At 41.9% G+C, this 12895-nt stretch overlaps 1 protein-coding gene across 1 annotated transcript in view; it reads right to left on the reverse strand.

The window, feature by feature from the left end:
• Positions 1-3523: 3523 nt before the first annotated feature.
• Positions 3524-12895, reverse strand: part of LOC143282921 (E3 ubiquitin-protein ligase SHPRH-like) — a 63169-nt gene continuing 53797 nt past the window's right edge. Inside the window, exons 31-32 of the mRNA XM_076588811.1 lie at positions 11368-11546; positions 3524-8398 (exon numbers count right to left, since the gene is read on the reverse strand). Coding sequence (XP_076444926.1) covers positions 6826-8398; positions 11368-11546 — 1752 coding nt within the window. The 3' untranslated portion in view covers positions 3524-6825. The remainder of the gene's footprint in view (positions 8399-11367; positions 11547-12895) is intronic.

Raw genomic sequence — 12895 nt, forward strand, 5'->3', positions numbered from 1 at the left:
CCGGTCCAGCGATATCGCCAGTGATCAAGCTTCTTTTAACCCTTTCACCGCCAGTCAATTTAGAGTACAAAATTCCCTTGTGGCATAAACACAGAAAAGACAGTGGCTGAGAATAGCTGGGGATTCCCCCTGCAATGTATAGAAAATATGGCCTACTAACGAACATTAAGAGCAGTAGGTTCATAGATAACAGACCAATGAATGGTCACCTTTCAGTGACATGGGTCCTCTACCACGCCTGTGCATAAATGCGAGCTTGGCGGTGAAAGGGTTAATGAATAAATAATAAACACAGCATTGACTCACACGATAAAGAAACGAACCAACCAACCAACCAAATTTCATTAAACCTAAATGTGCGTGTGCGCGACTCGCCAGTCCTGGAGGAAGGTTCTCAATGCACATTTGTAATATTTCAGGCGAGATAGTGCTGTCCTGCTCGATTATCGATAAAGTATGACATATTTCATGAATTCCTGGCCTTTGGCGGAGTCGAAGGGAAAGTCAAGAGTATTCAACATACAGCAATATGTCTTGATACTGTGATCCCTCCAAAGCGAACCTGCTATATCTTAGTTTGTTTCAGTTTCTGTATGAAGGAGACGTCGAAGAACTGCTGTGAAGTATGAAAACGGACATGTTTGGTATTATTGATTAAATCGGATCTGGCCAGCCCTATGTATATGCTTGACAGGATTTGCAGACAAAACAAATCCCTTCAAGACATCTGTGACTTGAGATGTAATGGAATCACACAGGCCAGTAATTAAAAACATATTTCAAAGTGGTTCGTCTCTACAACGTCCCCATCTATCTCTGCTCAAGCTAACTGTCGCAAAAGATAGGGGGGGGGGGGAATCTTAGGGTATTTGGGTAAATTTCTTTTACATATTAATGATTGTCCTCCTCCTCCTTCATCCAGAGTTACCCCATCCTCCCTCCAACTGAGAAAGAAGTACAAAGAAAGAGAGACAGTGGGCACGGATTGCACTGCATCAACCATAAAGCTTTTCAATAGTTATACATCTGTAGTGCTGCGCCAATAATATATGTGCGTGTGTGTGTGTGTGTGTGTGAGAGAGAGAGAAAGAGAGAGAGCGCACGTGTGTGTGTGCAAGAGAGAGAGAGAGAGAGAGACAGACAGACAGACAGTCAGACAGAGACAGGGACAGGGACAAGAGTTTGTGTGTGCAATCATGTGTGTGTTGTATACATGTGAATACAAAAAACGTTTTGACAATGGATATTGTATTTATTTCCACCTGAAAAATAAATACAATACAGATCACATTCAACTCAAACTAATACATACTACGAAAGGACATTGTTTATATTTATTGTTGCTTATAGTCCAGCCAACCATGCAGGCCAATATAAGGACTGTCAAACAATACAAATGTTTAACCGTGTCAACACAAAACTATCACACATAAAAAAATAAATAAAGGAGACAACAGTGAAGGGAGAAAAAAAAAAGAAATAAAGAGAGCAATAAAAAAAAAGGAAATTTCTAGCACAGAATTTCCAGAAGACAGGGATGCTATTTATACTGAAAGATTCCCAGCATTCCGTAAGGTGGACGAGGGAGGTTGGGGTGGTTTAAAGGCATGGACAAAGCATGGGGCATTAAACAGCAGTGTATACATTTTTTTTTAAAATCATTTCTTTCTTGTATTTTATTTCTGCTATTAAAAGAAAACATAGCAACCAAGTCCACCATTTCTTTTGCAACAATCTTGATAATCAGACACTCTTTTTATCTTTTTTTTTTTTTTTTACAATTCTAACCATACCAGCTCAAAATGATGACCAAGTAAGTATACCCATGAAATAAAAACAACAACTCATAGATGTAATTCAGAATGCAAGATAACAGAAAACAGAGAAAACAGCAACAACTGAACAGGGTACAACAGCTTAACGGAATGACAACAAGATAGCTGTAGGTTGAAACTTTAAAACCCGGTGCCAAACTTTCAACGGTTTCTTATTTCTTTTGGGATTCCCGATTAACCTGGATGTGCCATGAGCTTGCACAGAATCCATATTCATCTACTTACTGGACACAATTATTAATTCCTGTTTCAAATTTCTTTACAATGTAGATGTCGTCCTATCTCTTGTGTCTAGTCAGCCCTGTGACCAATCATAAAATAAGCATAAAATAAAACCCTCTCATGCATTCTGAATCAGCAAAGATCCCAAGACCATCCTCAACAAAATTTTCAGCAACCTGGTCATTGATGCCTTGTCCTACTCCTGAAAACGAAGTAGAATGTAAGAGAAAAGGATCGTGGAAGATGCAGAGAATGGTCTGATTTTATGCTTTCCCTCCACTTCTATGTCTACAATGACCATCTTGATGCAGGCCCAGCTGCACTGGGCAGGCCATGTAGTTCGCATGCCAGACCACCAGCTCCCCAAGAAACTGCTGTATGGCGAACTCCAACATGGCAAGCGCTCCCATGGAGGCCAAAAGAAGCGCTTCAAAGACAGTCTGAAAGCTTCTCTGAAGGCCTTCAGCATCAGCCACGACACATGGGAGCTGAACGCAATGGACAGACCAAAGTGGCGTTCAGCTGTCCACAAAGGCGCCAAATCCTGTGAGGCCAACAGAATCGCTGCAGCAAAGCAACGCAGAGAGGCCGGGAAAAGCAGTGCCAGCAAGTCCCCGACAGCCGCCACCATCCCCTGTCCACACTGCATCAGAACCTTCCGGGCGCGGATTGGCCTGACCAGTCATCAGCCACCCCCAGGATGACTAGATGGTCCTCGTCGATCCCGACGGACGAACCACATGTCTACAATGAGTCATGTGGTTCATGAGGATTCTCCCTCACTTCAGAGAGGTTGCTCATTTTTGTCCACATCCCAAGCAAAGCAATGATAGTCGTCAGCGGTGTGTGAGTGTGTGTTTGAAGGGTATGGAAGGGGTATGGGGGGTCGCGGGAGAGTTTGTTTGGTTTCGCAGTTGCAGCATACACAAAGATGCTGACCCAGAAGTTGTTCCACTGAGCATGACCTTGGAGTTAAAGCTGCTGGGTGACTTTGAGGCCATGACTTGACACTGGCAGCTTTCTCTGTAGATTTGCTGGTACTGCAGCCCACAGCATCACTCATGTGAGACTGGGTACGACTAAGAATGGGAAAAGTGAGTGAGTACTATGACCACATTAAAATTAAATGATTTGCAAACTCTCTCTCTCTCTCTCTCTCTCACACACACACACACACACACACACCTATCTCAACACATTTTCCCAAAGAAAAGACATTCTATGAAAACTATGGTTCACATTCATTGATAACCACGCTACCACATAATCAATAAGAAATATTTACATTAATGCCATTAAGAAATATATACATTAATACAACAATACCATTCAGTAAAACATGCACAGCTGTTGTTGTTTTCAAGGCAAAACCTCACATGTACAATAAGTGCTTTATAAAACATACATCTGTTTGGAGTTGGGTTTTTTTTGGTTTTTTTTTTTTTTTTTTTTTTTACAGATGTCTGTTGCATGCCTTTAGATCCTTTCCAGAATGACCTACCACTGACCTGTGTTCATCTCCTCACCATCCTTACTCTATTCCTCTACACTTCTTCATCACTAAAGTGGCACTAACGGCATTTCAACAAAGTGAAGGATGTTCATAATCATCACAATGCTGCGGTATCTTAGACTGGTGGGGAAACCATGGAATCACCAGTCACAGTAAGTTGTATTATCAAAAAACCAAAATCATAAGTCATTTAAAAATAATGACGATGAGGATGATATTAATTACAAATAAATAATACTGTGCTCTTATATAACACTTATCCAGCAGCTCTGTACATGTTTAACAATACAGATGGTAATACACATTCTTACCAGTCATTTCAGTTATCCCCCAATTTGAAAATATACAAGCAACTTTTGATACAGATTATACAGAAGGATGACGATAAAATTTTTAAAAATCCAGACTGTTGAGGTAAGGAGTCATCTCGAACATCATTATTTCAGTCACTTAAAAGTTTACACAGATGGATCTGTATAGAAGTCATGCAAAAGTGGAGCAACTTTCGTTATCCAGGATCTAAAAAAGCAAAAATCGTTTTGCCCAGGTAAAGGCTTTTCCATTTTCACATCACCATTACTCGTAGTTCTCACAGCCTTTAATTACTTGATTATCATCCATACTGCTGTACATAACATATATAATATCAAGACCGTGGGCCTACACTCATTCTCTTTCCAGGCCCTGTCCTTGTGGAATAAGCTCCCTCTTTCCCTCCGCAGTTCGGTTTCTCTGTCATCCTTCACATCTTCTCTTAAAACTACTCTTTTCACATCCTGATTGGCATCTCTATTTCATTCCTCTCCAGTTTGTGTGTCCCTTCTTCGTGTGCGTCTGTTGTGTGTGTGATAAGAGAATGGCAAAATCGTGGTGGAAGTGGTGACTGTCCCTTGATGCCTTTGCTGTTTTGTCCCAGTATACTTGTCCTGTATGCATTCTTGTTTTTGTAAGCGCTTAGGGCTTAAGCCGCTTTGGTAAGATTAAACACCGTCAATGCCCATTATCATTATTATTATTGTTATTGTTATTATTATTACTTTTGAGTCAGTTCTGCTTGCAATTAAATACTGTCATTGCAAATTGTAGAACAAAATTCTGAGATGGAGATTAGATTTTTGATGCATTACGTTATGTCTAAAGGCATAGGACCAGATTTTTGATGCATTACGTTATGTCTAAAGGCATAGGACCAGATTTTGGATGCATTATGTTATGTCTAAAGGCATAGGACCAGATTTCTGTTGGGTCCCTTCACATTGTGGACTATACTGAAGTGAGTTAACTGACTCATTAGCAAAACATGGGACTTCAGGACATGCTAGTGATGTGAGAGGCCTCTCCTTAAGCTTATTATCCAATGAAATGAATCAAACTCTCGTAAACACAGAACATTCTAATTTCTTAAAAGTAACTCTGAAAGATTCTCATGCCCAACTAAACGCTTGGTATACAAAACATTCAAAAAACGCTACCTGTGCTTGATCCAACACTATGTCAGTACTTAATATTTGACTATCCTAAGTATAATAGCCAAATATCAATCACACTAAATATCATCAAATATGCTGCACTGTCAGCAAAAAGTGGTTGATTAACATTATGATAATAAGGCATTGACTACTTCAGTGTTCTGCACACAACCAGAGGTTGAAATCACACTTCTGCTAACAGAAGATTTAATGATCATTTTCTGAAACGAACCATAACAACATTAATGCACAATAAAAAATTTTGTCACATTTAATACAAAATTGACTATAATGCATAATAAAAACTCTGGCCATATTCAATACAAAACTGACTCTAATGCACAATAAAAACTTTGTAATATTCAATACAAAATGGACTCTAATGCACAATACAAACTTTGTAATATTCAATACAAAACTGATTTTTCTGCACAAAAAAAACTCTGTTGAGCTTACAACATTTCAGTCCCATAATTACCTCAATTATCAAATGTTGATTAAAAAATAACAACAACATGTGGATTAAACTGGGCAAGTAATGAAAAAAAAAAGTTTATGTCAATGATGCACTCCTCATATTCTGGCTTCTGATGTGGTTTTGAGCTCAACATGCTTCAAGTTTCCATAATTACAATGCTTTACAAAAAATTCTTCAAGTTAAAAAGAAATCAAGTAAGACTGTTCAGCATTGCAGCATTTACACAAGTCTTTCCCTTTCACAGCAAGAGGTAACAAAAACCTTTTTTTTTCACTATGTGTGAGTGTGTGTGTATGTGTTTATACGTGCATGCGTACATGCGCGTGCACGTGTGTGTGTAGTGTGCGTGTGTTTGTGTGTGTATGTAGGCATGTGAATGCTTGACAAATGTTCCTGATTAATGAGCAGTCAATGCAGCACTGACAACAGCTCTCAGAATGCAAAGCAAACTGTCTCAAGGCTGAACCCGAGTTGCTTTTATTTTGCAACTGCTTTCAGCTAATGTCCACAGTTGGTAATGTTGTCTCTCTTTTTCTTTCTCAGAGAGGAAAAAAACGGAAACTCTTCAGTCATAAATAGTTTTCCTCATAGTTTCCTGCTGGATTCTTGATTCACAGTTCTTGCTCAGAAAAAAAAACAAGAACAAAAAAACAACAACAACAAAAATCAGCACAGCGATAAGTTATCTCTACCAATTCAAAAACAGAAGCATGTTCGTTTCAAATACCACAGAAGTTTTATAAAAGAAACAACATCAAACATCTTTTTCATATCAAAGACCTGAGCTGCAATCAAAAAGGTTTACGAAACATCCTTCAGTACATAATAGCTGAACCTGAATTCACAGGCATAACAGCCCAGCTCAGGTGAATTTATATGCTGCTGTCATCCTACCTACACGGTGAGTGGTCACCAAATACATGTCAGTTCCCTACTTTGTCAACAGGAAAGTGGAATGAAGCATTCTGACCATCAAGAATATCATCTGATGAATAAACAACAGAAACAGATTTGATTTCAGCACAGGAAGGAGCAATGATGCGAAAGCTGGACAAAAAGAAAGATGGATATACGTGATCTTTCTTTTTTATATATTCTGAACTGCAACCAGAGATGTGCCATTCCATGGGCAGGTAAACCTGGGATAGTGTTTTCTCCCATGATGCCTGGCACAACAGCAGAACTCCTTCATGATGGACTTGAGAAATTGGCAGCAGAGATCCACTGACCCTTCACCCGACCCCAGGGATATCATATGGACCCCTTGTACATTTTTCAAGTGCTGAGATACAATAAATAGAAACATGCTCAATTCCCAAGACAAGGATCATGTACCTCTTCAGGTCCTGTGACAGCAGGAACACCTTCAGGTCCTGTGACAGCAGGAACACCTTCAGACCCAATGACAGCAGGAACACCTTCAGACCCAATGACAGCAGGAACATCTTCAGGTCCTGTGACACCAGGAACCCCTTCAGACCATGTGACACCAGGTATGTCTTCAGGTCCTGTGACACCAGGAACCCCTTCAGACCATGTGACACCAGGTATGTCTTCAGACCCTGTGACACCAGGTATGTCTTCAGACCCTGTGACACCAGGTATGTCTTCAGACCCTGTGACACCAGGAACACCTTCAGACCCTGTGACACCAGGAACACCTTCAGGTCCTGTGACACCAGGAACACCTTCAGGTCCTCTACAAGCAGACACACTTCCAGCTCCAGCAGTGGCAGCAGACACACAGGTTGGGTGTGTGGCAGAAGAAGCGGTGCTGTTCCCTGCAGGGCCAGACACCAGAGCACAAACCACATCACGGCCTGCTTCATGCCCGCACTGGGACTCAGGCACTCCAGACTGGCACTCTGTCCCCTCTTCTGTGCCTACCTCACCACACTGTGTGACACCAGAACAGGCCATGCCAGGGGTGCAGCTTGGTCCTGCAGTACTGGGCCTTGTGCCATTCAGTCCTGCAGTACTGGGCCTTGTGCTATTCAGTCCTGCAGTACTGGGCCCTGTGCTATTCAGTCCTGCAGTACTGGGCCCTGTGCTATTCAGTCCTGCAGTACTGGGCCTTGTGCTATTCAGTCCTGCAGTACTGGGCCCTGTCCTATTCAGTCCTGCAGTACTGGGCCCTGTGCCATTCAGTCCTGCAGTACTGGGCCCTGTGCCATTCAGTCCTGCAGTACCGGGCCCTGTCCTATTCAGTCCTGCAGTACTGGGCCCTGTGCTATTCAGTCCTGCAGTACCGGGCCCTGTGCCATTCAGTCCTGCAGTACCGGGCCCTGTCCTATTCAGTCCTGCAGTACCGGGCCCTGTCCTATTCAGTCCTGCAGTACTGGGCCCTGTGCCCTTCAGTCCTGCAGTACCGGGCCCTGTGCTATTCAGTCCTGCAGTACCGGGCCCTGTGCCATTCAGTCCTGCAGTACTGGACCCTGTGTCAATCAGTCCTGCAGTACTGGGCTCTGTGCCCTTCAGTCCTCCATCATGTCCTGCTGGACCAGACACACTGCCCGGTCCCACAACCCTACACAAACTACTAAGCCCAGCAAGGTTTGAACCCGAGACACCAGGCGCACGGCTGGGTCCTGCAACAGAAGAAGACAAACCGTCAAAGTCTTCATTCGCCGAACGGCTTGGTCCTGCCGAAGCCTCCACACCAACGCATCTCCCGTCTTCTTGCACCGTCTCACCGTCCGTGTCTTCCGAGTGGTCGTGCTGCGAGTCAGTGTCGTTGAAGAGGGAGATGAGCTGACCTAGGGTGATGGAGTCCTGGTCGGTCTGGTTGGCGTCAGCTGCAGGACGCAGGGTGGATTCCATCAGGGAGTGGATGCGCTCCTCTATGGTGTGCCTCACCAGGAACCGGTAGATGTGGGTCGGCCTGGGGAAGAAATCATGCACTGTTATTTGTATTTGTATTTCTTTTTGTCACAACAGATTTCTCTGTGTGAAATTCGGGCTGCTCTCCCCAGGGTGAGCGCATCGCTACACTACAGCGCCACCCGTTCTTTTTTTTTGGTGTTTTTTTTCCTGTGTGCAGTTTTATTTGTTTTTCCTATCGAAGTGAATTTTTCTACAGAATTTTGCCAGGAACAACCCTTTTGTTGCCATGGGTTCTTTTATGTGCACTAAGTGCATGCTGCTGCACATGGGACCTCGGTTTATCGTCTCATCCGAATGACTAGCGTCCAGACCACCACTCAAGGTCTAGTGGAGGGGGAGAAAATATTGGCGGCTGAACAGTGATTCGAACCAGCGCGCTCAGATTCTCTCGCTTCCTATGCGGACGCATTACCTCTAGGCCATCACTCCACTAGTCATGTGTTCCCCTCCTCAAAACGAAACGAACGTGCACTGTTTGTCCTTTGTTCCCCCCGAAAGTATACCTGCCTACATGGCAGGGGTAAATATAGTCAAATACATAGATAAAAAGCCCATTTGTGTATACAGGTGAACGTGGGATTCACAGCCCACAAATAAAGCAGAAGAAGAAAACCAGTCATTTGTTGGCACATCTCTCACTGACATCACTCAACAGTTTTGTTGCTCTAAATTTGAAAATAAAAAAAGAGAGACATTTTGAAGTATGTGAGTTTCTGTGCGCTGGAAGAGAGAATTGATGACAGACTGTATGTGTAAGTGTAAAGGTGCACTCATATCTGTATTTCTATGTGCCTGTGTACACACATACATGTTAATGAGATAAGGATCAAGAAGAAGTGGGGAGTTTTCTGATTTTTTTGTTTACCGTAGTGATTTAAGTATCCTTTCAAGGAACTTCTGGTAATTGATTTGATCACATTTACATTTATTATTATCAACAGTACTGATGAGCACGTTAATCATTCATAACTGACTATTATTTCTCACTTTATCATTTAGAATACTTCTTCATACAGCATACAAATACTAGATATTAAAAAAAATAAAAACCAGAAGCAATTTTTACTGACATGTGCTGTAGGTACCAACAACAACAAATGCTGAAGTCCTGCAACAGCATCTTTTTCCACCACACACAGAATTTCTTCGGTCAGCTCTTTGAGAATGAGATTCTTTCGATCTGATATCAAAGGGTCTGCACAGATCTGGGGCCTTCACCATTCTAAACTGTGCACAGAACTGCACGTTACAAAGCAAAGGACTGCACACAGCAAATAAACTTACAATTTTTGAAACAGTTTGGTACCAACAGTGACGACATTTTCCTAAACCTCGCACCTGGCCTGGACGCAAGTGTCCGTTGGTTCGATTCCCCAATACAGACCAGAATTTTCACTCTCCCCTCCACAGTTGTCCCAGAATAACTGATACAGAAGGGTGTGACTATTATGCATTTTTGTATTTAGGCAGGAGATGTAGTCAGCAAAATTCCATAGAAAAATCCACTTTAACAGTTAAACACTTTTTTTTTTTTTTTTTTTTTTGCAGGCAAGAAAATAAAAAAAGGAAAAAGTGGGTGGTGCTGCACAATGGTGACACTCTCTCACAGGGGAGAAATCTGTTGTGATCAAGAGTAATACAACACACTTGAGTACAATACAATTTTCTAAACCTGAGAATGACTCATCTGGTCTGTCCCATTAAAGTAATACAATACAATACAATACAAAATAGAATACATAGTACAATAGAATACAATACAATACCAAACACTGCAATACCATACAACAGAATACAATGCCATACAATACAATATATGATACAATAGAAAACAATACCAAACCACACAACATAATGCCATACAATAACATACCATGCAATACTATACACTATGATACAATACCATACAAGACAACATCATACTATACCATACCATACAATACCATGCCATACCATACCAGACAATACCACACAATACAATACAATACAATACCATACCATACCACACCATACAACACAATGCCATACAGTACCATACAATACAATACGATATGATACATACAATACAAAACCATACAAGATGATACCATACCATAAAATAGCATACCATACAACACAATCCCATACAGTACCATACCATACGATACAAAAGGATACATACAATGCAAAAACCATACCATACAATAAAATACAATACCATACCATACAACACAATACAATGCCATACAATACCATACCATATAATACCATATCATATGATACAGTACAACACAATGCCATACAATACATTACCATACAATACAATACCAAACAATACAATATATTACAATAACAAACAATACAATACAATACCATACAACACCAAACAATACAATACCATGCAATACCATATAATACAATACTATACAATACCATACCACACAATACAATATCATACAATACAATACCAAACAATACAATACCATACAACACAATACCATACAAATATGATACCAAACAATACAATACAACACTACACCCTACAATACCATACAATACTTCTTCTTCTTCTTCTGCGTTCACTCGAATGTACACAAGTGGGCTTTTACGTGTATGACCGTTTTTACTCCGCCATGTAGGCAGCCATACTCCGTTTTCGGGGGTGTGCATGCTGGGTATATTCTTGTTTCCATAACCCACCGAACGCTGACATGGATTACAGGATCTTTAACGTGCGTATTTGATCTTCTGCTTGCATATACACACAAAGGGGGTTCAGGCACTAGCAGGTCTGCACATATGTTGACCTGGGAGATCGTAAAAATCTCCACCCTTTACCCACCAGGCGCCGTCACCGTGATTCGAACTCGGGACCCTCAGATTGACAATCCAACGATTTAACCACTCGGCTATTCCGCCCGTCACCATACAATACAATACCAAACAATACAACACAATACAAATTTTCCAAACATGGCAGGGACTGACCTGGTCTGTCCCATCCTGTAGACACGGCCGATGGCCTGAGCCTCCTCAGAGGGGCTGTAGGTGGGCTCCACCAGCAGCACGTGGTTCGCCTCAAATAGGTTCAAACCCTTCGACCCCGTGCTGTAAGGCAGCAGGAGAACTCGCACCATTCTGTCCGTTCTGAACTTGGTCACGTTTTTCTGCAGCAAGTGCACGACCACTGACCGCGTCAAGGCACGAATACACGAAGGTTGTCAATTTCAGTCATTTTTTGTTTGTTTTTAGTAAATATGAGAATTGCTGTTATTTCAAACAGTAATTACGAGACTTCTTTTTTATTTACCTTTCTACTGTGCATCAAATGCAAACCTGTCTTTTCAGTTTAATGCAAACTATTCTTATACAAAGGTGAGGTTCAGTAATGTTCTTTGCTTTCAGTTTCATACAAATATATAAATCATTCTTAAATAATGACAAAATGACACATCCGGCCTGCATCCCTTTAATTACATTCACCTGTCTCAACTTTAACAAACGCCCTTCCACACAAAAAAAACTCCCCTCCCCCCCCAACCCCTCCCCCTCCCCTCCTTCTTATACCAAGGTTCAACAGCCAAGCAATTATCATTCAGTTCAATCCCCAACTACACACCTATACTTGATAAATAAATAACACCACTGAACTTTTAGTGTGTTAATTTCCAACTTCAACAATACTCATCATCAGCGTGTCAGTTCAACACCCAACTAACGACCGTTCAGTTCAGTCTCCAACTACACATGTATGCTTGTTACACGAACATCACCACTGAACTTTTTGTCTTAATTTCTGTGTGTTAAGTTTCTTAACTTGTTCACCACCAAGTTTCTGTATGAAAAACACTCCCCTGTGCCAAATATCTTAAAAACGTTGCTCTCAGTCACAGACTTAGGTTCATGTCAAAACAAAACAATGGACTTGTTCACTTCAAACTCAGTCAGGGGTGAAATGTTTTTTTGTTTGTTGTTTTTTTTTTGCTGCCCCATCATCTGCACCGTTTCAATGGCATTACTCCCACACCACTCATTTAGATTGCCCCATACACAGCCACACCTGTGTTCGTCCGTCACAGTTCTAGCATCGGCAGTCCGCAAGTAATCATCGATGTTATGTCACGAGAAGGCCACACACAAGAGGAGACCCTGCACTGCTGCTAAGTCACTTCGGTGGTGTTCAGTGGTGCCTGTTCTGATTCAACGTACTTTGGACACCACCTACTAAGCCCCTTACTAACAACAATAATGGCTTAGTCGCGGAGCCAGACTGAGTGAGCATCCCTCCCAGAGTGGAGACCGCCACCACCACATCTCTCCAACAACAGCCACCCATGAATCTGCCGACACTGAAGACATTGACAGGACTCACCCCAAGCACACAAGTGGAGGGGTATCGAAACTGAGGTCACCATGAGAGCTGGGCATGAAAGGCCACAGACTTTGAGACTGTTTTGTTTATACTGATGATGATGGAGGAGGAGGAGGATGATGACAATGACGATGTTGCTATGGA

This window comes from Babylonia areolata, chromosome 6 (assembly GCF_041734735.1).
Source record: "Babylonia areolata isolate BAREFJ2019XMU chromosome 6, ASM4173473v1, whole genome shotgun sequence".
Lineage (NCBI taxonomy): Eukaryota > Metazoa > Mollusca > Gastropoda > Neogastropoda > Buccinidae > Babylonia > Babylonia areolata.